General features: G+C 37.8%; 2 protein-coding genes and 1 long non-coding RNA gene across 3 annotated transcripts; all 3 read left to right on the top strand.

Moving 5' to 3' along the window:
• The first annotated feature begins 12,587 nt into the window (after positions 1–12,587).
• LOC133824671 (uncharacterized) lies at positions 12,588–13,905 on the top strand. The gene is made up of 2 exons (XR_009888560.1): positions 12,588–13,191; positions 13,367–13,905. It is a non-coding gene; the product is annotated as an uncharacterized LOC133824671 (long non-coding RNA).
• A 5,090-nt stretch (positions 13,906–18,995) lies between these two features.
• LOC133826479 (uncharacterized) lies at positions 18,996–20,069 on the top strand. Its single transcript, XM_062258801.1, has 3 exons — positions 18,996–19,377; positions 19,451–19,710; positions 19,778–20,069. Exons 1-3 carry the CDS (start codon positions 18,996–18,998, stop codon positions 20,036–20,038), a joined length of 903 nt encoding a protein of 300 aa, XP_062114785.1. The 3' UTR covers positions 20,039–20,069.
• A 2,970-nt stretch (positions 20,070–23,039) lies between these two features.
• On the top strand, positions 23,040–23,735 carry LOC133824657 (uncharacterized). Its single transcript, XM_062257619.1, has 2 exons — positions 23,040–23,156; positions 23,220–23,735. The coding sequence occupies exons 1-2, from the start codon at positions 23,058–23,060 to the stop codon at positions 23,589–23,591; spliced, it is 471 nt and encodes a 156-aa protein (XP_062113603.1). The 5' UTR covers positions 23,040–23,057; the 3' UTR covers positions 23,592–23,735.
• Positions 23,736–25,994: the final 2,259 nt, after the last annotated feature.

Genomic DNA, 25,994 nt, shown 5'->3' with positions numbered 1-25,994 from the left:
TGTTTGTTGATCAGATTGAGCTAGTGATGGATGAATTCAATATGATTCTAGGGATGGATTGGTTATCGAAGTATGGAGCGAAGATTGACTGCAAGCGCAAGATGGTGACTTTTGAACCAGAAGGGGAGGTACCTTTTGTATTTGTGGGGACAGTCAGTGGACCGCGGGTACCTATGATTTTAGCACTGAAGGCTAGAGACCTGATGCAGGAAGGTTGCATAGGATTCTTAGTGAACATTGTGGATACCTCTAGGGTTGTGTCAGTTGGGTTGGGTGAGACCAGATTGGTATGTGAGTTTCTGGATTTATTTCCAAGAGATTTACCAGGGTTGCCGCCACAATGGGAGATCGAGTTTGTGATAGAGTTGGCGCTAGGGGCGGAGCCAGTATCCAGGACACCTTACAGAATGGCTCCGGCAGAGTTGAAGGAGTTGAAGATTCAGTTGCAGGAGTTACTAGATTTGGGGTTCATTAGACTAAGTTTCTCGCCATGGGGTGCTCTGGTGTTGTTTGCCAAGAAGAAGGATGGATCTCTTAGGATGTGTATTGACTACAGAGAGCTGAACAAGTTAACCATTAAGAACAAGTACCCATTACCTAGGATCGATGACTTGTTTAACCAATTACAAGGAAAGACAGTGTTTTCTAAGATTGATCTCCGACCAGGTTACCATCAGTTAAGGATCAAAGAGGAGGACATACCAAAGACTTCTTTCCGCACAAGATATGGACACTATGAATTCCTGGTTATGTCCTTTGGATTAACTAATGCCCCATGAGCTTTTATGGATATGATGAATAGGGTTTTCAAGGACTATTTGGACAAGTTTGTGATTGTGTTTATTGATGACATACTGGTATACTCCCAATCAGAGTTAGAGCATGAGCAACATTTGCGTTTGGTATTGCAGCGGTTTAGAGAGCATAGGTTATATGCTAAGTTCATCAAGTGCGAGTTTTGGCTGCCGTAAGTCATGTTTCTGGTCCATATTGTTAGTAAGGAGGGGATTATGGGTGACCCAAGTAAGATTGAGGTAGTGAGGGATTGGCCTAGACCGAGCAGTGTTCCGGAAGTTAGGAGTTTTCTGGGGTTGGCAGGGTATTATCGGCGGTTTGTTGAGGGGTTCTCTAGGACAGCTAAGTCGTTGACTGAACTGGCAAGAAAGAAGACTAAGAATGTGTGGATAGATAGGTGTGAGAATAGTTTCAAGGAACTAAAGCGGCGAATGGTCACTGCACCAGTGTTGAGTCTACCGATAGATAATGAGAAGTTCGTGGTTTATTGTGACGCTTTTAGACAGGGTTTAGGGTGTGTGCTGATGCAAGCAGGAAAGGTGATAGCCTATGCATCGAGACAGCTAAAGGAGTATGAACAGAGATATCCCACGCATGATCTGGAGCTGGCAGCGGTGGTATTTGCAATTAAGGTTTGAAGACATTATCTGTATGGTGAGAAGTGCGAAATATACACCAACCATAAGAGTTTGAAGTACTTCTTTACCCAAAAGGAGATAAATATGTGCCACAGATGGTGGCTGGAATTGGTAAAGGATTATGATTGTGATATTCTATACCATCTTGGGAAGGCTAATGTAGTAGCTGATGCATTGAGTCGGAAGGGCCCAGGACAATTATTCAGTTCGAGGCAGATATTTAATAAGTTAGCTGAGGAGATGACTAGAGCAAGTATAGAGTTGGTGGTTGGTCTATTAGCCATCATCACTCTTCAGTCTACACTCCTTGAGAGGATCAAGGAAGCGCAGGGGAAGGATCCCCAGCTGAGAGGGCAGAAAGAGAGTGTCTTAGTCGGGGCGACTAAGGACTTCTCTATCTCGAAGATGGGATTACTGAAGCACGAGGGTCGGATTTGTGTTCCGATGGATTCTAGTATCCGGCAAGAGATCTTGGATGAATCTCATACCACTCCTTATTCTTTACATCCAGGTACAACAAAGATGTACCAAGATTTGAGAGCCTTGTATTGGTAGTCAGGAATGAAGAAGGACGTGGTGGATTATGTGGCTAGATGCTTAACTTTTCAGCAGGTAAATGCTAAACATCAGAGGCCAGTAGGGTTATTAAAGCCTCTAGGGATTCCAGAGTTGAAGTGGGAGGATATCACCATGGACTTCGTGGTTGGTTTGCCGAAGACCGTGGGATAGCTTGATTCAGTATGGGTGATTGTGGATAGATATACCAAGTCCGCCCACTTTTTACCTGTCAGGACGACTTATACTGTGGAGCAGTATGTCGAGTTGTATGTGAAGGAAATTGTTCGACTTCATAGGGCTCCGAGGTCGATAGTATCCGACAGGGACCCCACCTTCACCTCCAAGTTTTGGGAGAGTCTGCAGAAGGCTATGGGCACGCAGTTGCAGTTTAGTACCGCATATCATCCTCAGACAGATGGACAGTCTAAGAGGATGATTCAGATACTGGAAGATATGATATGAGATCTTGGAGTAAGTATCTCCCTTTGATTGAATTTTCATACAACAACAGTTATCAGGAAACTATCGGAGTGGATCTGTACGAGATGCTATATGGGAGGAAGTGTAGATCACCTATCCATTGGGATGAGACGGGTGAGAGGAGATACTTGGGTTCTTATTAGAGGACCAATGAGGCGATTGAAAAGATTAGAGCTCGAATGCTCGCCTCCCAGAGTCGCTAAAAGAGTTACTCAGACTTGAAATGCAGGAGCGTAGAGTTTCAAGTCAGTGATCATGTGTTCCTTAGGGTTTCACCTTTGAGAGGAATGAAACAGTTTGGTGTTCGGGGCAAGCTGAGCCCTAGGTTTGTTGGCCCCTTTGAGATTCTGGAACAGGTTGGAGACGTAGCTTACAGATTGGCGATGCCTCCAGCTTTATTAGGGGTTCATGATGTTTTTCACGTGTACATGCTCAGGAAGTATGTATTAGACTTGACGCATGTACTGAGTTATAAGAACTTGGAGCTGTACCAGAATTTACCATATGAGGAGAAGCCGGTTCAGATTCTCGACTGGAAGGATAAAGTCTTGCGGAGCAAGAACATCGCTTTGGCGAAAGTGCTGTGGAGAAACAACAAGGCTGAGGAGGCGACGTAGGAACTTGAATCGGATATGCGAGAGCAGTATCTCGAGTTGTTCAGGTAATTTTGAAGACGAAATTTTCTAAAAGGAGGGGATAGTTGTAGCGTCCCAAATTTACTAATAAGGCTTGGGACCTTGATTAGTGTGCCTGGAGGGCAATAAGTGATTTATTATATGAATATGTGAATTTGATGAGTATGTGATTAGAAATGCATGTTTAGGTAAATTAAATATGCATGTGGGCCCCATTTGGTTATTAGGGGTATGTTTGTAATTTTATTCGTTGAGGGCATAAATGCAATATTTTTTATTATTGTGAATATAAAAGTCACAACAAGACAGTCCTAGGGAGCAGTTTAGCTAGAAAGTCACAACGAGGTCAAATACCCGACTCGGGGCGAGTCGAGGGGTATCTCGAGTATTAGACATTTTATTGGGTTATCGAGTTATGAAAATAAATATTTGGAGATATATTTGAAGTTAGAACATTTAGGAGGGATTATTGGGGAAATCTACCATTTTGCCCTCGGGGACGTTTATGGTACCCGAGTCTTGAAGGTAACCTTAGAGACTTAAGTTAAATAAAACAAAACTAAGGAAGCATTTAGAAATTTTGGTGAACTGACCCAAACATCTATCTCTCTCTCTCCTTCGGTTCTCTCCCTTCTCCCTCTTTTGTTTGAAGATTTTGATGAGTTAAAGAATTGGCAAGCTTAGTTCTTAAGGGATTGAAGTTCCCTATGGTTGAGGATTAGTTCAGGGCAAAGCTATCAGTTGAGGATTAGTTCAAGGGCAAAGCTATCAGTTGAGGTAAGGATTCTAGCACTTAATTAAATGAATTATGTTGAGTTATGTTGATGTGTCAAAGTTATGCTTGTGAGCTAGGCAGTGATCACTCTTGAGTATCTAGATAAGGTTTGGGGGTTAATTCTTGCTATGTTTTGTTACTGAGACTATAGTGGAACTTCTGTGGTGAATGAATTAGATTGTTAGATTGAATTTGGGGTATATTGGCTTGATTTTGGTGATGAAAATGGATGATTTTTCTGGGTTCGAAGGGTCGGGTTGCGGCATTGTTCTTGCTGAGCCGCGGCCCTCTAGAACATTTAGGTGGCTAGGGAGAAGGGCGGGCCACGGCACACCAAGGATTGGGCCGCGGCGCGCATGGGCAGAATTTTGAGGCTGAGCCTCTGGTTGAGGCGGGCCGTGGCATGGGATCTTGGGGCCGTGGCGCTTAGTGGGTTTTTGGACCCCAAGGAGGTTTTAAGCTCAAGAACCCAAAAGTTAAGGCTCAGGATGGATTTTATTACCCGGATTAATAGAATTCAAGGCCCCGGAGACTAGAATTATAACCCAAAGTTATTTAATGGAATAGAACTTGATGGATGGATGTTATTGATGCGTTATGACTAGGTTTTCAGCGAGGCTCAGAGTAGGGGACTGTGCTCGGGACCTTGGTGCTCGGAAAGCTCGAGACACAGGTAAGAAAACGGTTGTACCCATAGAGCAGGGCGAACCCCTATAGTTTGTGTTGCAGGGCATGACCCTATATGATTGTGTTGCAGGGCGTACCCCCATTGATTATGTTTATACGTGTTTAAGTATTTGTTTAATTATGCTATGTGTGCATATTTGTGAATGAACGGCAAGGGCCGGGAATGGCGAAGGCCGAGTATGGCAAGGGGCCGAGAGCAGCGTTAAGCATGCAGAGTGCGAGTTGCCAGGATGAGACCCTATTGGATACCTGGGATATCCTCACAGTGTAGACCGTGAAGCCAGGGCCTAGTAAAGCGCCTGGGACAGCATGGCCGTTATATTTTTAGCCAATTGGCGATTTTATTATATGTTGATTGATAGATATGCATATGTTGATTGCTTGTGTGGAGTTTTCTTGCTGGGCTTCGGTTCACGGGTGCTCTATGGTGCATGTAAGGGCAAGGGGAGGATTGACCAATCATGAGTACGGAGAGCCTGAAGCGACGTGTACATGTTTGGCCTGCTTGGCTGCCAGGGCCAGGGGTATTTTTGGGAGATGTCTTGTATTAAACCAGATTTTGTCGTTTAGTCGACTTTAATTATATTTTGAGTAGTAAATATTTCTAACAGTATTTTTGGATCCCAAATGTTAAACACTTTACAGTTTTCAATGAATGGTTACATTTTCAAATTATGTGACTTTTATTACAGTTTAGCTACACTTTTAATCTAAAACCTCAGTTAGCGAGTTAATTGCACGTTTTAAACTCACCTAGTAACGGCTCTAAAGCAGTAGGGTGTTACAAAGACCTATTTGAACATTACTGCTCGTAAAAATACTTATAAAAAGTGATAATATAGCAAAACAACACACGTAGTGAGCAATATACTTGTAATAAATACAATAATTGGCAAGAATAACTGGGTGCGCACAATTCCTTTTATTTCTTATGATAAATGGACAATCGTGTCAGTACGAGTGATCAAAAGTTTGATCTTACACTTATTCATAAACTTGTAAAAAGTGAAATTAATATAAGCCAATTCCCTTAAAAAGAACTGTGTATTGATAATACTTGAACAGGTGTTCTCCATTCCAATAACGAGGAATGAGATCTCTATTTAAGTGAGCAAGTTTATAGGTGCCTGGTTGGAGGATTTCTTCAATTTGGTACGGACTTCCCAGTTAGGCCCAAGCACTCCAGCAGCTTGATCGTGCGTGTTGAGGAAAACTCTTCTAAGTACCAAATCTCCCACATTAAATTTTCTTTCGCGTACTTTAGAGTTGAAATACCGAGTGACTTTTTGTTGGTAAGCTGCTACTCGGAGTTGAGCTTGCTCACGCCTTTCATCGACCAAATTCAGAGATTCCATCAATAACTGACTATTAACGTCTTGATCGTATGCTAACCTTCAATGCGATGACAGATCTAATTCAACAGGCAACATAGCTTCATACCCATAGCCCAAGAAAAATGGAGTATAGCCTGTTGCTATTGGGTGGGATGTTCTATGCATCCAAAGGACTCTGGTTACTGTTCTGGCCATGCCATTTTCGCTTCTTCAAGCTTTTTCTTCAGTGTATCCTTCAGTGTCTTGTTGATAGCCTCAACCTGACTGTTTTCCTATGGATGAGCTATTGAAGAAAAACTCTTTATAATCCCATGCTTGTCGCAAAAATCTATAAACAGATCGCTGTCAAACTGTGTGCCATTATTTGAGACAATCTTCCTTAGCAACCCATAGCGACACACGATGTTTTTGACCACAAAATCTAGAACTTTCTTGGTCGTTATTGTTGCAAGTGGCTCAGCTTCGGCCCACTTCGTGAAGTAGTCAACAATAACTACAACATACTTGAGGTTGCCTTTTCCCGTGGGCAAATACCCAATCAAGTCAATTCCCCATATTGTGAATGGGCACGAGCTTTGCATCTATTTTAGCTCATTAGGGGTTGCTCGGTATCTTGGAAAATCTTTGGCACTTGTCGTACTTTCGAACAAAATCCACAGATTCTTCATTCATTATTGGCCAGAAGTATCCTTGCCTTAGGATCTTTTTGGATAAACTCTGCCCCCCAGCATGATCCCCACAAAAACCTTCATGGACTTCTCGCATTAATTCTTTGGCCTTTTCCTTTGAAACACACCTTAGCAGTGGCATTGAGTACCCCCTTCTGTATAAAACTTCGTCAACCAGGATAAATCGAGCCGACTGTCTCTGGAGGGTTTTGCTATGTTTCTGCCCGTCAGCAATACTCCACGTTCTAAGTATTCAATGAAAGGTGCCATCCACGTGTTTGTTGCTTGGATTACCAGGGAGGACTCTTCTGCTTGGATGCTCGGTGCGGACAATCGTTCAACATGCACTATATTTAAGGTGTCAGTGTCCTTTGCACTTGCTAACTTGGCCAAAGTATTAGCATTTGAGTTCTGGTCGCGAGGTACTTGCTGAAGAGTATAATTTTCAAATTGTGCCAATAATTCCTTTGCCTTGTTCAAATAAGCAACCATCTTCAGACCTCGGGCTTGATATTCTCCAGAAATTTGATTAACCACCAACTAGGAGTCGCTATAGATTTCAAGCGACATTATGTTCATGTCCTTGGTTAACCTTAATCCTGCGAGCAAAGCTTCGTTATTGGATGCTGTGAAGTCGAATCTGATTGCACAGTGGAATCGATGTCCTTCAGGCGTGACTAAAATCACACCTGCTCCAGCGTTGTGCTCGTTAGAAGAACCATCTATGAACAACTTCCAAGAGGGAGTTTGGCTTTGAGGTTTAGGCTATTCTGTCGGCTCAATGTCCTAGAGCCCAGTAAGTTCTGCAACAAAATCTGCTAGAGCTTGTCCCTTCATAGTTGCTCGTGGCAAGTAAGAAATATCGAACTGTCCAAGTTCAACAGCCCATTTCAATAATTGACCAGCGGCTTCCGGTATCTACAGGACTTGCCGGAGGGGCTGGTCGGTGAGTACTGCAATGGGGTGAGCTTGGAAGTATGGTCGCAGCTTTCTGGAGGCTAAGATCAAGCAATAGGCTAATTTCTCAATGGGTGGATATCGCAGTTCTGCCCCTATTAGCCTCTTGCTTATTGTAACGCCCTAGTTACTCCAAGACCGTTACTGTGATCTTTGAACCGTTCTTAACTCGCTAATTGAGTTCTTTGGTTATAAACATGCATGTAAGTGTTATTAATAGGCTAAGGTGCAAAATTGATAAAAAGGAAATGATATATTTTATTTAAAATATAAAACTGTTCATGGGCCCATAAAAACATTTACAAGTTATTTACAATCCAAAATGGTCATTATAGTTTAAAATTACAATCGGCCGACCTAAGTGGCAGAAATAGGGTTAACCCCTAATCCCTCTGAGAAACTCCTTGGTCGTGGTGGTCAAGTGACCGCATATGTACACATTGCCGCCTAAGCTCTCCACTCAAGGCTGGGTGAGCTTTTCTTTCCCTTTACCTGCACCACATAGCACCCATGAGCCAAAGCCCAACAAGAAAACTCAATACTTCATATATATAATATCAAACAATGATCATGAAAATCATCCAGGACTTATAGTCCTAAACTGATGAGTGACAAATGTATAAGTCACTAACATGGGTTCCGCACCCTTTACAAATGAGTGATCGAGTCACTAGCTTTAACAGAATATGTGACTGATGAGCAAGTCACCAATGTAAACCAAGTGAGTGGCCATGGAGTCACTACTATGGGTTCTGTACCCTTAGCAATGTGAATATAGGGTCATCTGGGCCTTCTGGCCCTAGCTCTGAGTAACTAGTCATAGAACTAGGCAAGAACTTTTAGTTTTCATCGAACTTGGGGTCGGTCCGGCATTAATGCTCATGATAAGTCATTCAATGCAGATGTTGATTAGACCTAATCTTTCATTGGCTCTGCGTTCATGATGCTTATGCCACTCCTAACTCTTAGGTCAGTAACATACGACCAGTGCTCAAAACTACTGTCGAACTTGACTAGTAAGTCACAGCTTTACAGCTAGTTCTGACATCATTGCCGATTCTGACTAGTAAGTTAATGCCATTCACAAGTAAGAAAGATTTGCTAAGCGTTTGATATGTAATCCATGTCCACATTTAAACACTCGACATGCCTCAATAATAACCATGCATGTCACATATGGGGTGCAGTCTTCTTACCTCTGGTTCGATCGAGAAATAGTAAAAGAACGACCCTTGAGAACGATCTGACTTTTAGTTCCTTAGCAGTCACCTTGTCATAACCAATTGGAATCCATTAATAAAGTAGATCAATAAAAGGTTCACAATCTAAAACCTCACTCCCGGAATCAATCCCGCACTCTCGGGACTCCCAATCCACCGAAACAGGATAAAGGAACCAATCCCCGATCCCCCAAAGTCATCCCGAGCCCTAAAAATAGGACTTGCTGAAGCTGACCTAGCGCTGGGGCGCTGCCCCAAGTCAGAGAGACCCATCTCTCTGCTCTGCCTAGCGCTGGGGCACCACCTATAGGACCATATTTTTCTGGTCTTCTCCCCTGCGACTTCCCTTGAAAACCATGCTTCCAAACCAACCCCAATCATCATTCAAACATGTCATTTAACCCCAAAACTTCATCCATACCACAACCTCATCAAAACCCTAGTTAACTTACTCAAAAATTTCCATTGATTCCCAACTAATCACTTCAAATTTCTTAACTGAAAACCATTAGAAAAACAGAGTATAACTAAAGTTTCATGGCTGAATTCTTACCTCAAGCTTGAATGGAGTCCTCTTCAATGGATGAACTAAAGTTCTAAGCTCCAAACTTTGATTTCCTAGCTTGGTTCAAAAATTGGGGTTCAAAAATTGAAAAGAAAAGGAGGAGGAATGATGATCGGATGAGGGAGAAGAGGTGCTCTGCTTTGGTAAACTTCTACAGCCCAAATGGTTAATATATATCTTAGGGGTGAAAAGAATATTTTTCCCCTAGGTCATTTAAAGTCTTCTAAAGGCTCCCAAGGGTAAAACCATCCTTTCTCGCCTATATTTCGTTAATCATAATTAACACCCTCCAACTCATGTTATTCTAGATATTCTCAAATAACAATAATTCATATCCTGTTACCCTTTAATTCTCGGCGACGCTCGAATCACCAAATTACCCCGAGACTTACCCCGAGCCCCGAACTTAATCCCGTTATGACTAAACCGCCAACCTGTACTCAAAGATTGTCTCATGCTGAATAGCTCGAACAAATCCACATTATAATGTAGCCTCAACAATAGATCACCAATATGCATACAAATATACAATTACGCCCTCAACGGACCAAATTACCAAAATACCCCTGTGATGAAATGTGGACCCACATGCATGCATTTAACATCATATTAAAATATAATTCACATAAACATGCATATAATAGTTTAATGGCATAATAAAACAATTATGGCCCTCCTGGCCTACTAATCCAACCATTAAACTACATTAGGGATTTTGGGACATTACACTTATATAATACACAACTTTTTGCACATGTTCCTCCTCTCTTACTAGGACAGCACTAACAACATATTATGTGACCGACAAATAGATGAACAAAGTTTCCTTTTCAACCGGCTTTGATAAAATTGGTGGTTGCGACATATGAGACTTTAGGCCCTGGAAAGCCTACTCGCACTCTTCCATCCACTCGAATTTCTTATTGCCCCTAAGTAGATTAAAAAATGGGACGCACTTGTCCATAGATTTGGAGATAAATCTACTTAAAGCGGCAATCCTCTCGGTAAAACTTTGAACATCTTTTATCTTTGTTGGCAACTTCATCTCAATCAGGGCCTTGATCTTTTCGGGATTAGCTTCAATGCCTCTTGAGTTCACTATAAATCCCAAGAATTTCCCTGATCCAGCTCCGAAGGAACACTTAAGGGGATTCAACTTCATCTGATACTTGCTTAAGACGTTGAAGCACTCTTGCAGGTCCCCGATGTGTTCTTCTGCTTTCTTCGACTTAACCAGCATGTCATCAACATATACCTCCATCACTACAAGAAATCTGATCTTTACCTACCAATAATTTACCTACCAATATATATTGGTGGGTAAAGGTTCCTTTACCCACCAATATTTATTCGTAAGATTTATTGGTAGGTAAATATTGCCAATATTATAATATTTTAGAAGGATGATTATCTACTAATAATATGGGTAAGTAAAGAGTGTTACCCTACACATATACTGGAGGGAAATTTTTTTGCATTTGGCGCCAATGTTTCCCTCTTATTATTTTAATTTTTAATAAAAATGATGCTGAGTTGTGTGATGATGTGTCAAAAATATCCTACATGTCATCTTACTTATTTTTAACATGTCATATTATTTTTAACAAAGGGTACAAATCTTAAAAACAAATAAACATTACAAAAACAAAAATTAAAATTAAATTAATTCTAATTATCACTAAAAAAAATCATAATAATATATATTTTATCATTTAACCTTTCAGACAAAAAAAAAAATACTCTGGTCTGGTCTCTCTCCCTCTTAGAAAACCAGTCGAAGAAGCGCCCATCCTCAGCAAGAGTACCCCCGAGGCCCCGACACTGACCATCGCCTGAGAAGAAGCGCCCATCCTCGCCTGAGAGAAGAACCCATACTCGCCGACTGCCACCTGAGAAGAAAAACCCAGATGTGCATGAGCGGGGTGCCTCTTTCATCCTCCCCTTTAGCCCAGAAATCCTTAGAAGGTTTATGAGAAGAAACACCCATACTCGTATCAGATTGCATTTTAAGTTTATGCCATAATTTCAACCAAACTTGCTCCTATATATTATTTATTTGTTTTTTTATTTATATGAATTTTGGTAGGTTTATGCCATAATTTCAACCAAATGCCCAGGCCGCTCAATTGAATGGGGTAAAACTGATGATACTATATTGTGATGCCATAATATCAACCAAACGCCCAAACTGTTGATGTCATAGACTTTCTAACAGCCAGGTATGTTTAATTTCTTTTCTTCTTTCATATAATGAATATTTTATAATCAAATATTAATTTAGTAAATGAGCTAATTAACCATTTTGGTATGCTTTAACATGGTCGAGCACTTCAATTCATACCTTGAAGACACATAGTTTGAAATAAACTTGGATAGGTTGTATATATAGGTAATTATTCTTTAGTTATGGGTTTCTCTTCATCTTTGTGAAGTTAGAAGCTTTTTCACATGAACAAGCTGAAAGCCAAGCGTACGTTGACAACAAAGTCTAACATAGTATTATGTGTTTCAGTTTCACTTCCCATCATTAATTAATTAAGAGGGTCTTTAAAAGAAAAGGCCTTCATTCTCTTTCATCTGTTAAGGGGTAGAAGTCCAACAAAGACGAAAATTAATGAACAGGTGGCAATTACATTGAGAGATGGCTTGGCTTGGCATGTGAAAACAGAGTAAGATGAAGTGGTGTTAGTACCGTGAGAGCAGTAGTAGTAGTAGGGTAAGAGTGGTGTGTGTGTGTGTGCATGGAGTACAGGTTACTGTCGCACTGAATTAAGCTATATCTATCTACAACTACAAGCTATGGATGGGGGGTTTCTCTCTCTCTTTTCCATGTAGCAAAACAAGACAATCAAAGTTAAAGATCGATTTTCTTGTTTTCTTATGTACAGAACACAGCCACGTGTACTGACTTACCTTCAATGGCATGTAGTACCCTTTCTCTCTCTTCCTTTTTGCTCCTGCATCATTTACAGTCTTTTCCAAAAGCCTTTCATTACATATATCGCTGCAGAGTGTGGCCATGCAACCTGCTTGGTGGGTTCAGACTTTTAAAGACCCTATAAAAATGCTCTCTCTCTTCTGTCAAACCCCCTTAGCCACTAGCAATATTAGAACTATATATATATAGTAGTACTAGTACTAGTGCTCTTGAGAAATGTTTGTACTTGATGATTGGAAACTGTGGTGATCATCAAATCGAGATTCTTATTATAATTGTTGTTGTTGTTTTTGTTATATATGCTAAACATTATTTATGGCATTAATTTATTGGTCATTCGTATCATCATTTCTGTGCCTTGTTGAATTTTGATCTTATCACGTTTTGAAATTCCTACTCTCACCATTTACAACAGGGATCATCATCATGTCTTTGTAACAAAAAAAATAAAAAATCAGGGCTGTGATGTATTATTGAGAAGAAAGAACTAGGGTTTAATTTTAAATGGTGAGTAATTTCATGATCATCTGTTGTTTAATTACCTTAATTATTTATGCTTTTCTTATGTAGGAATTGCGTCTGGTATGAAAATCTCTTATTAAAAGTAATCTGGTAGCATAGAATAGTATTGGGTCTCCAGTGACAGGGAATTTGAAAGAAATTTAGTAATTATTAGATTTGATAAAGGTTTTGCTGAATGCTAGAAAGCAAACATTATTGATAAGAAAATGAGACATCAAAATATGCTATCCTGCAGAGTTGCATCTAGTTATCATATTCTACTGTGAGTTTCTATTGAACTATTGATCTTTATTTATTTTGTTCCTTTGAGTTTACTGATTGTCCGGAATGATTTGTGGCACTTGGAATCAGGTCTTGCAGATCCTGATAATTACCATGAGTATTGTCGTCTCCTTGGACGCTTCCGAGTGAATTACCAGGTACTATTATAAGGTCTTTGATATCATGTTTCCTTTTTTTGGCTATGCCAGTGCAATACGTCTTGTTATGGCTTATGTGTGTATATGATACTTCTGTGTGTAAACATGCAATGGCTGCACATTTTACATGCCTTTTGAAGCCACATCCTTATTTATCATTTTAACTTTGTTGCAGTTGTCAAAGCTCGTAAATGTTGAAGGTTATAGTGATTGGATTCGATTAGTGGAAGAATTCACTTTAAAGTCTTTGCAATCTTGGCAGGTTCGTATTATCAGTGTTAACCGTTGCACAAATTTCGTCAGCCAAAAGAGTAACACATAAAGATGGAAAAAACAAAGAGACAAGTATTGCACACACTCACATAATATTTCTGATGAAGCTCGACATGAGATATTACTTTGATAGATTAAATTCTTCTTTCTTTTTGTTTATTTTTGTTAATATTTTTAGTTTCTTTATCTTTAAAATAAAATAAAATTGAACCTCATGTTACTAAATTGAACCTCCCCAAAAAATAAAATTGGTCCTATTTTGTACCAAATGATTTATCTATCTTTTTTCTTTCTTTTCTTGATGTCTCCACTACTTGGGAGTTGGAAGTGGGAGTTGGGAGTGTGATGTCCATTTCAGGCCAAATTTAGTATTCTACTTTGCTTTTGCCAAGCTCTCGTGTTGTAATTTATTTTCAAATTGTATTCTCTTTACGATGATAACCTCACCACCAGTTATAAATGCCGTTCCATCACCAGCAACATATTACTCCCTTGTGAGACTCCCTTTATTATTGTAGTAGTACTACTCTATATATGTGTACTCTTAATACACACCACATATTTCAAACTCATAGAAGGAGAAATTACATTAATATCCACCCTATATAGCTAGCTAGTAGTGCTAAAATATATATAAATATATATTCTTTTTTGGGACCAGATGTGACTTATATATATATGTAGTTGATCATGATCATAACGTAGTGTGTGTATATATATCTAGCTAAACTTATAGCTAAAGTATAAAGATTATATATGGACCCCTCTCTTAATATATATGCATGGTTTATAGATTTTTATAGAGAGAGAGGGTCTAAACTATTTTTTGGAATGGTCGACTCCATTTATGTAATTGCTTTACGACATTATATTTTCTTTATACTAAACACCTGTAAAAAAGGTCCATTTATAAAGAGACATGTTATCTTATAAAAGAGTGCTATTAAATATTGTTAAACCAGTCATTATTATTATTATTATTATTATTATTATTATTATTATTATTATTAAAAAAAAAAAGATAAAAACACGTCTGCCCATTTGAGGAAAGATATCTTATTTCAGCATTTTGACAGCTGAAGTATTCTGAATCAAGTTTTTCAAGTAAACTAGAGCCAAAATCAAAACATAAACAACTGAATTATGGAGTTGCCCGACAACTTATAGTGCCCCTGTGACTAAAATATGACCATGTTCCATAACAAAATTCACTCTATTGTCCATTCACAAGTAAATATAATTGCCAAAACAGCCCTATGAGAACTCACTGTTTACCTGCTCCAAGTAGCTGAACCTTTTATTTAGTTTTCTTTATTTCTAAGTTTATTTGAATGTAGTTTTACTGGTTTAGTATATTTTTTGTATTATCTTTGTTTGTTGTTACAGAATCCTCAAATGAAAGGCTTTCACGCCAGAATTTTCATTGTTTTCCTCATCCTTTTTAGCCTTTCCTTTTTCATTTCACTTCCCCCAAATCAATCTCCCACTCTTTCTTCTTTCTTATTTTCCTATTTCAATTATAATAATCTACAAAAGAGAAAAATCTTTAATATTTACCATCCTTTCTTTTTCTTTTTCTTGCTCTTGTTTCCTCTGTCTTCTTTCTAGAATTTGGGTTCATCACCAGCTCTACCAACTACAACAAGGGACACCATTTTGTTGGTTCATGGATCGTCATTGGATAAATATTCCAAATAAACTTTCAGCAGAATATGCTGCTGGAATGAATGAATTCATTAGTGTTGCAAGACACTCCATGGACTCTAATGGGATGGTTCTATGCCCTTGTTGTCGATGCGTGAATAAGAAATCACAATACATCCATGTGATAAAGTTTCACTTGATTACTCATGGATTTCTTAGTACTTACACAAGGTGGTATCACCATGGTGAGCAAGTAGAGGAAGTAGAAGATGAAGGATTATTCGATACCGAGGATAATGTTGAAGATTCAGATCAGCATGATGATTTGGCGGTAGGTCTTCATGATGCTATTGGTAGTAAGTATTTTGACATTATTCCAACTAGTGACTTCAATGATGAATCTCCACTTAATGTGGATGACAAGTATGATGCATTGTTTGAGTCACTTCATAAGCCTTTGTACAATAATTGTAAAGGTTTCTCTGTCTTAAGCGCGATGGTGAAGTTGATGAATCTCAAAGTGCTTAACAAATGGACAGATAAATCATTCGACGGTCTTTTGGAGTGTTTGAGAGAGATATTGCCCGAGGGTAATTAGTTCCTAGGGAATTATTACCAGACGAGGAAGCTTCTTTGTGAGGTGGGCTTAGGCTATGAGCAAATTGATGTTTGTCAATACGATTGTGCATTGTTTTATGGTGAGAATGCAAATGCAGTGTCATGTCCTGTATGCAAGTCTAGTTGTTATGTACGAAATCAAATCCCACATAAACGACTTAGATGGTTCCCAATCAAGGCACGAATTAAGCGATTGTTTAGTTCGAAGCACACTTCTAAAGATATGCGATGGCATAAAGAGGTACGAAAAAATGAAGCTGGGATTTTACGTCATCCTGCTGATGGGGATGCTTGGAAGCATTTCGACAATGTTTATCCTGACTTTGCAGCTGATTCCAGGAGTGTACGAATGGGGTTGGCATCAGATGTTTGACCCTTTCTCTAATATGACATCAACCTATAGTTTGTGGCTAGTGATATTAATTCCGTACAATATGCCACCTTGGGCTTCTCCTAATGGAACAAATTATCTCATGTCTTTGTTAATTCCAGGTCCTAAATCTCCTAGAAAAGATTATGATGTGTTCTTGAAGCCATTAATTGAAGAGCTTAAAGAGTTATGGGATGGAGTCAATGCATATGATTTGTATGGTTAATGCATGTTTAAACTTCGAGCTGCAGTCTTGTGGACAATTAGTGATTTTCTCGCTTATGCATACTTGTCTGGGTGGAGCACTGCTAGTAAATTAGCATGTCTTGTTTGTCTTGAAGATACAGGATCTAGAAGAATAACTGACAAACAATGTTTCATGGGACATCGATGTTATTTGAAAAGAAACCATTCTTGGAGAAAAAGTAAAGAATATGACGGATCTACTGAATTACGTGGCCTTCCTAGAACTTTTACTGGTGATGACATTTTAAAGCAATTGGAAGAAATTCCTATTCATACCCCTGGTAAAGCACCAAGTAATTCTTCTAGAAAACGTAAGCGTGGAGAGAAAGAGCTGAATTGGTGTAGAAGAAGTGTTTTGTTTGAATTGCCATACTGGTCAAAGCTCTTGCTGCGTCACAATCTTGATGTGATGCATATAGAGAAAAATGTATGTGATAACATTATTGGAACACTTTTAGACATTGAAGGTAAATCGAAAGACAATTTAAAAGCTCGTAAGGATTTGCAAAATCTTAATATTCGTGAAGAGCTTTGGCTGAAGAAGGACCCTTCTAATAACAAGCTTGAAAAACCTTATGCTAGTTACACTTTGACGAGAGAAGAATGCAAAGATTTTTGTAAATTCATTCAAAGTGTTAGATTACTAGATGGATATGCTTCGAATATTATTCGATGTGTAACAGATAATGACAAACTAGGAGGAATGCAAACTCATGATTGTCATGTTTTACTTCATAAGATATTACCAGCTGCATTACTTCCTTTTCTGACAGACAACATTCGGGTACTTTGATTGAACTCTGCCAATTCTTTCAAAAAATTTGTGCAAAAACATTACAAATTTCTAACATATAACAATTGAGAGATGGAATTGTAATAATTTTGTGCAAGTTGGAAAAGATATTTCCCCCATCATTTTTTACCATAATGGTTCATCTTTGTGTTCACCTACCCGATCAAGTGTTATTAGGTGATCCAGTTGCTTCGAGATGGATGTTTGGGACAGAACGCCATATGGTTTTGTACAAGAAATATGTGAGAAACATGTCTCGGCCTGATGGTTCAATAGCAGAAGCTTTTATTGTAGATGAAGCTGTAACTTTCTTGTCAAGATATGTTTCTAACATAAAGACAAGATTCACAAGACCTGAGCGTAATTGGGATATACCTTCTCCAAATCATAAGTTAGATGTTTTCAACTCCAATGTTCGTCCATTAGGGGCATCTACTGTCAAATTGCTTCAAAATTGGAGAAAAGTCGTTCAATGCTATATATTGAACAATTATGTAGATGATATCCAAGATTTTATCGAGTAAGTAACAATTTCTTTTCTTCTTCTAAATTATCTCAACAAAATATCATTTACTTATTCATAGAAATGAATTTGAATGTAGTGATCATATAAAGTTGTTGGAAGAAAAATGTCTTTCAGATTCAGAAGTTGCCTTAGAGCACAAAGAACAATTTCCTTCTTGGTTTAAGAATAAAGTAAGAGATTATCATTAATGGTTTCTTACTAAATTCTTAAGTTGTGACATCATTCATCATAATTCAAATTCTTTCATACTATAGGTATCTCAAATGCGAGTTCAAAAATAACCTCTTGCCAATGATGATTTGTACTCTTTATCTCAAGGTCCACTTGAACGGTACAACACCTACCAAAGTTGTATTGTAAATGGTGTTTGATTTCGATGTAAAGAGCGTGACGATACTCTTAAGACACAATGTTCTGGAATTTTCACTGAAGGTGATCATGACAATATTAATATCCTATATTATGGTGTCTTGATTGAGATTTTGCAGTTGTCATTCGTTTTAGATCGAAAGGTGTTCTTATTTCGTTGCAAGTGGTATAACTCCAATCCAAAAGGTAGATCAATTGTTGTGGATCATAATTTGACTTCCATCAATACATCTACTGATTGGTATTCTAATGAACCATTTATCTTGGCAACTCAAGCACAACAAGTTTTCTATTTGCTTGATATGAAGCGTGGTTCAAATTGACGGATTGTTCAAAAAGTAAATCATCGATCTATTTATGACATTTATGAAATTATGGAAGAGGCAGTAAATAATGATGTGTTTCAAGAAGAAGAATCATTTCAATTGCCACCTTTTCAACCAACTGAGGATTTCATTGAAAGTTCATCTTTAGTTCGATTAGATGTTCCTTTTGTAACTCTTTTAGACCAACTTGTTGTTGATTTATTTTTAAACCAAAATCAACATGTTGACAAGGATAGTGACTTAGATGAAGATTTTGATGAAGGAAATATATTCTGTAATAATGAAACATTTCTCTCAAGTGATGACACTAAAAGTTCTATAGAATCAAAATGTGATGATGATGCAAATTCTTAATTCATAGTTAGTCATCTTGTCATTGCTCAGTTAGTGCCTCGTGAAATTTGTCTACAAATGTTCTTCCCCAACTAGCCAACTAGCCAAGCACCTGTACACAAACAAAAATACAAGTACAGAAACTAAGGTTTGCAAAAACTGAGATGAAACAAGATATATAGAAATATAGACATCCATATCAATATATAGACACATCCAGATTCTTAATTCATAGTTAGTTTCTTAATATTTGTAAATATTTATTTACTAATCATTTTCTTTGTTTTATTTCATAGAATTTTAGTCATGGCACTTGGTCGTCGCACCACTCGATCTACTGCTCAAAGTCAACAAGTTGAACCAGTCATTGATCCTCCTGCTCCACCTTCACAAGTTGTTCGCACTACTCGGTCGAGTATAGAGAATCAACAAGTTGAACTAGTCATTGATCCTCCTGCTCCACCTACACAAGTTATTCGCACTACTCGGTCGAGTGTAGAGAATCAACAAGTTTGTTGCACCACTCGATCTACGGTACTAAGTCAACGACCTAGAACCACCACACAATCTAATGTAGAGAGAGAACACCCTCAAGGCTCCACACACCCTATTGTACAGGGTGAACAAGTCAATGTGATGACCCATTTTGATATCGAAGATGATAATCAATCTTCCCAAGTTCCATCTGGTAAATTTAATGTCTTTCATGTTCATTTCTTTAAATTTCTATTTATTTTAATTAAGATTATATTGTATTGTAGGAAAAACATCTTCCTTTAAGCCACGTGGAGTTACTCGTAGAGTTACTCGCGGCTTGACAACTACAACTATAGCTAAGGCATCATCAACTGGAAAGTTGTCAGTGACTTTTAATGCGGAGTGTCGTCAACCAATTTGTACTAATGCTGAGAAATTTAATAATGAGATTGGATTCATTATTCGGAATCATGGTACATTTCATTATAAAGAGTGGAGAATGGTCCCTGAAGATGTGAGAGCTCCATTGCGACACTATCTTTTGGTAAATCATTTCACAATATTACATTTATATTTGTAATATTTATAATTAATATTGTTTTATGTTATAGGAACATTTTGACATCAACTTGAATGATGAGACAACTAAAAAATGCATTGATGAGCGAATGAGAAAAGCTTGGAAGGGTCATAAGTACAAGCTGCACTTATATTTCAAAGAAATTGGAGGAGAAAATGATCTTGAGATGGCCAAGAGCAAACGTCATCCAGACTTAAAAGAAGAACATCAAGAAGATTGGATGATTTTGCGTGATCGTTGGTGTTCTCCTGAATTTAAGGTAACATTTTTTATCATAATATTGCTATTATGATAGGAACAAGAGACCCGACATACTATTTACATATTACTATTGTTCTTAACATCTAGATTTTTGCTATTTTTCTGTTTTATTGAATTTATATTGTTGTATGTTTCCATGATTGTCCACAAATGTCGAACTACTGCTTAATTTTGAAATATTGTATTGGCTATAGATGACCTCTTTGTTGAAATTTCTGTCTTTCTTTGACTGTGATACCCAATCAGTTGTTGTGTTTATTTCATTTTGGTTGTGGGAATGAAGTTTTTTCTGACTATGTAGTTGATGTAGTTAAGGTGTTTGGTTAAATGTTTGAATGAAAAAATGAAAGCTAATGTTATTGTTTTGGCATCATCTACTCTTTCTATTATTTGGCCCTACATAAACAACATCTACTCTTTCTAGTATTTTGTTTTGTCTTTGATTTACAGATTTTAGTGTTAAACTGTTCAATAAAGTTTGTAATAAATAGACATTGTGTTGTTCAAAAGAAAAGGTTGTGTAAATTTTTTTCTAATAAATTTTATTTGGATTTATTTCTTCAGGAAAGAGCATTAAAGAATACTACCAATCGATCAAAGAGGAAATGGGAGTCAAAAAATGGTCCAGTCTCCACACCACGACATCACATTCGACATGGAATGATGTTAACTTCTCCTACCGGTCAAATTAAGACATGGCGTCTAAAGCATTATGATGCTGAGAAAGGATGGACTGGAATAGAGCTCGGGCCATTATATGTAAGTAATTTAAATTTTTATTTATTATATTTCTTACTAATAATTAATTAAATATATTATTAGGATAAAATGATGGAGTTAAGGGGTCAACTGTTGGGGTTTTATGCCCTAATTAAAACCCAAATTCTTTGTAATCTCATTTTATTATCAATAAAAGAATAGAAATCATTTTTTGACTTGGTCAATCACTTTGCTCACATGTTTTATTTTCATGATTATTTGTTTAATATAAACTTCTATTAAATCCCGAGCATATAGCTAATCTTATTTATAGTGACGTAATCACAATGGAATATAAATATGATTATATGTTCAAAATAAGTTAGTCCTAAGATTAGTCAGTGCACCGGATTTACACTGACTTGCCAATCTACGATATGATCTACTTACACATTACAGTGTTATGTTCTTTCCAGAACATTAGCAAAGTAGATAAGATCGGATGTATTTGTTACATCGGACAGGACCGATATTGACAGTTGATAAGATAAGTAAACATACCGTTATTATCTATTCTAGTCATATCATATAGTTGACCATAGGTCAATTCAATCTCAATTATGAGTGGTTAGTGTTCTAACTAATTGTATTATTTGAGTTCTTTGACTTGTTCGTTACCAGCTTACCCTACGGACTAGCCCATACTTACATCTTGGGAACTCGGTAGTATAATTGAGTGGGAGTGTTAATCATAGATATGAACATCTATAGCTTCTGATGAAGAAGTGAAACGATGGTTTCCTTTTAGTTTGGTTCAAGGTGTTAAATGATAGAGATCTCATTTCAGTAATTGAATTAGTTTACTGAAATATCATTTACAAGGAACTAAGTGTTTTAAGGATAAAATACAATGAGGGGTAAAATGGTATTTTAGTCCTATCTCATTGTAGACCGTCTATAGAGGATTGAGTGACAATTATGGTTGTAACAATGGATAATTAATAGCGTATCTATATTTGTTATAGAGCGTTCTATGAATTCAAGAGTGCAATTCCAAGTCTATAGTGGAGTCACGAGGAATTAATAAGTTAGTAAATTTATTTGTTAGATTTATGATAACTTATTGGAGCTTGATTTCATAGGCCCATGGTCCCCATTGTACCTTGGATAAAATCATCTAGATAGTCTCAATTAATTGATTTAATCATCAATTAGAATTATCAAAGTTGACCAGGTCAATTTTGGATAGTTTCACAGAGTTGTGTAATTTTGAGAAGAAAAGAGAAATTATGGCAGATTTATTAATTAAGATAAATTGGTATCTAAATTAATAAATAAATTTAAATCAAGGTTCAAATTATAAATAATTAATTTGATAAAGGATTTAAATAATTATTTAATTAATTAAATCAATAGAAAATAATACAGGCCTTGATTTTAAGTCCAATGGGCTTATAATCAAATGGGAAATTTCACGGGCCTATAGCCCATGATAATTTCGACCTAGGGCTTCAAAATGGCTGTTATTTTATTGATTTTTTAATTAAATTAAATGGCCTAATTGAGTCTATAAAAGGAGTGCTTATAGAGAAGTCAAAAAAGGGTTTTTGATAAGTCAGATTTTCTAATAGTTTTATATTCTCTCTAAACACAAGTCCTTTTCTAAGCCACTTTCTTATTTTCTCTTCTTCTCTCTATATCTATCTCATGTGTTGAGAATTGCCCACACTAGTCTAGGTGGTTCTAAGGATACATTGGAAGATTGTGAAGACAATAGAAGATCGGTTCAGTTTCTTGATAATACTCTGCGACAGAGAGGATACAAGAGTTAGAGAAACTGAAGGAAGGACTCTTAATTCCGCTGCGTATACTGTAAGTATTCTATTTTTGTTTCTCTTTGAATTCAATTTTAGAAACATGTTTTAGGCTATCTCGTATTTTTGTGTTTATTTCATTTTGGTTGTGGGAATGAAGTTTTTTCTGACTATGTAGTTGATGTAGTTAAGGTGTTTGGTTAAATGTTTGAATGAAAAAATGAAAGCTAATGTTATTGTTTTGGCATCATCTACTCTTTCTAGTATTTGGCCCTACATAAACAACATCTACTCTTTCTAGTATTTTGTTTTGTCTTTGATTTACAGATTTTAGTGTTAAACTATTCAATAAAGTTTGTAATAAATAGACATTGTGTTGTTCAAAAGAAAAGGTTGTGTAAATTTTTTTCTAATAAATTTTATTTGGATTTATTTCTTCAGGAAAGAGCATTAAAGAATACTACCAATCGATCAAAGAGGAAATGGGAGTCGAAAAATGGTCCAGTCTCCACACCACGACATCACATTCGACATGGAATGATGTTAACTTCTCCTACCGGTCAAATTGAGACATGGCGTCTAAAGCATTATGATGCTGAGAAAGGATGGACTGGAATAGAGCTCGGGCCATTATATGTAAGTAATTTAAATTTTTATTTATTATATTTCTTACTAATAATTAATTAAATATATTATTAGGATAAAATGATGGAGTTAAGGGGTCAACATCCTCCAGAAGAACTGTCTGATAAAGAGATTATGGAGCGTGTACTTGGACGTGATTCAGTATACTTGCGAGGGTGGGGGCGGTCTCCTAGTGTCACAACTTCTACTTCACATCGTGAAAATATTGTGGGTAATCAACCAACTTATGAAGAGTTAGTTGAACGACTTAATGATACAACTTCCCGCCTTAATGCTACTAACGAACAACTTAGTGTGGTTGTGGATATACTTCGTCATAACAATTTGATGGCACCGCCTCCACCACCTCCAACAGACCAAGCTTCAGATGCAAATTTAAGAGAGTCGCCATCTTTTTCAGTTCGAGAGTCACAAGATGATTCTTAGTTTATTTACATTAATTTACTAAGGAATGAACTTTATGAAGTTTTTTTTTATTTTGGTAGGGGTAACCTTAAAATGATAACTTTATGACTTATTTTAGTATTGAACATTATAAAGAATTTTAGCATTAAACATTTTATTATTGTATGGATTTTTTCTAGTTTATTTCTAATATAGAACATTTATAAATAACTGTTATTATCTTTTACCTACACATAACCATTAAATTTGAACAAAATATAAATTGTGTAACAGACCAATAAAATAATGCTATGTGGGCTAATAAAATGACACCACGTAGGATGCCACGTAGGAGGCCACATATGATGCCACGTTGAATGCCACATATGATGCCACGTCATCAGACACGTAAAACTACATAAACCATGTTAGCATACACGTAGGATGCCATGTCATCAAACACGTCATCTGATGACTCATCAATTGATTTATAACTTAGTGGGGTCCACTGATTCTTTTACCTACCAGTGTTAATAAGTGTAGGTAAAGACTATTTCCCCACTAACCTTTACTTACCAATCTCTACCAATTCAATATTGGTAGGTAAACCATATTACCCATCATTAGGTTAGTTTTACCTACACTTACAATTGGTAGGTAAAGACCCCATTTTCTCGTAGTGCATGTTTACACCGATCAGCTCTTTGAACATGTGATTGACTAGTCGTTGGTAAGTTGCACCAGCGTTTTTCAAACCGAAAGGCATTAATTTGTAACAATAAAGCCATGTACAGTCTGAAAGCTAGTGTGATCCTCATGAGGTGGGTGCATACTGATCTGATTGTACCCAGAGTATGCATCCATGAATGATAGGATCTCATGCCTTGAAGTGGCATCGACCAGCTGGTTGATCCTTGGGAGTGGGAAACAATCCTTTGGGCAGGCTTTATTAAGGTCTGTGAAATCCACGCATGTTCTCCACTTGTCATTTGGCTTGGGAACCAATACGGGATTAGAGACCCATGATGGATAAAACGCTACCCTACTGAATTCGTTCTCCTTCAGCTTCTCGACTTCTTTTTTTAAAGCTTTCGATCTATCTTTGTCAAGCAACCTTCTTTTCTGTTGTACTGGTGGAAAACTTTTATCTATGGTCAAGACATGGCTGATAACTGCTAGGTCAATCCCAACCAAATCTTTGTGCAACTAGGCAAAGACCTCCTGGTTCTTCTTAAAAAATTCCACCAGTTTTTGTGTTGTTGTTGTCTCTAAGTTTTTACCGACTTTCACAACCCTGGTCGGATCTGACTCATCGAGTTGGACCTCCTCGAGGTCCTCGACTGGTCCCACATCTTCCTCAAAATCCCCAAAGCGAGGATCTAAATCCATATCCCCACTTTGGGCAACACCCTATTTGGCAACGTGCTCACCTGATTAGGCTTGTATCTCATTGGCCAATTGTAACCCCTTTTTGGCTCCTTCCCTCGATCCACCCTTTTTTCGCTTTAGTAATCGAGGAATTGAAGCATTCCCTCACTTCTCGCTGGTTTCCTAACACACATCCTATCCCTGCGTCAGTTGGAAACTACATGGCGGGGTGCTAGACTGAGGTTATGGCTCGCAGGTCGACTAGAATAGGCCTTCCAATCACAGCATTATATGGATAAGGACAATCAACTACTATAAAAGTAGTGAGTAATGTCCTCTTCGCAGGTGCAGTTCCTGCTGTGATCGGAAGCCTGATCGACCTTGTTGGCACGAGCCCTTCGTCAGAAAAACCATAAATGGTTTGGTTGCATGGCTCCAAATCCTTCACTGACAACTTCATCCTTTCCAGCGAAGACTTGTACAAAATATTTACTGAGCTCCCTATGTCTACTAACACCCGCTTAATTATCATATTGGCGATTTGGACGTCCATTATCTTGGGAGTTTGCTCCTCCACATTCAGCATTTCAATGTCCAGGTCGTGGTGTAAGGTTCGGGTGTATCGCTCCCTTGCCTTCCCACTATCTCCTGCTAGGTGTGGGCCGCCACATATGGTTAGAAATGTACCCGCCACAGGAGCTGGCTGTAAAGGGGGCGAGCATTGGCGTACAGGTGCCTACTCATTGCCTCCTTGAGCCTCTCGCTGAGAACCTCCAGTGGCTCGTACATATCTCCTCAGGTGTCCTTGTCTGATAAGGAACTCAATTTCATCTTTCAGCTGGTTGCACTCATTGGTGTCATGACCATAGTCATTGTGAAAATGACAAAACTTGGTTGTATCTCTCTTAGAGATATCTTTCCTTATCGGTGTTGGTTGCTTGTAAGGGACATTGGTGTTGGTCGCCTGGTACACCTCCTCCCTGCTTTCGACTAGGGTCGTGTAATTGGTGAATCTTGGCTCGTATTTGTTACCCTTAGGGTGCTTATTCTCAAACGTCAATGGCTCGTTGTTTGCCC

Source organism: Humulus lupulus, chromosome 1, assembly GCF_963169125.1.
Source record: "Humulus lupulus chromosome 1, drHumLupu1.1, whole genome shotgun sequence".
Lineage (NCBI taxonomy): Eukaryota > Viridiplantae > Streptophyta > Magnoliopsida > Rosales > Cannabaceae > Humulus > Humulus lupulus.
This window is presented reverse-complemented; position numbering and strand designations above follow the sequence as displayed.

Coding starts and splice junctions, on each gene's coding strand:
- LOC133826479 (XM_062258801.1), top strand. CDS start 18,996: ATGGCACTTGGTCGTCGCACCACTCGATCTACTGCTCAAAGTCAACAA. Junction 19,378..19,450: donor ATCTTCCCAAGTTCCATCTG/GTAAATTTAATG, acceptor ATTGTATTGTAG/GAAAAACATCTTCCTTTAAG. Junction 19,711..19,777: donor CATTGCGACACTATCTTTTG/GTAAATCATTTC, acceptor TTTATGTTATAG/GAACATTTTGACATCAACTT.
- LOC133824657 (XM_062257619.1), top strand. CDS start 23,058: ATGATGTTAACTTCTCCTACCGGTCAAATTGAGACATGGCGTCTAAAG. Junction 23,157..23,219: donor TAGAGCTCGGGCCATTATAT/GTAAGTAATTTA, acceptor ATATATTATTAG/GATAAAATGATGGAGTTAAG.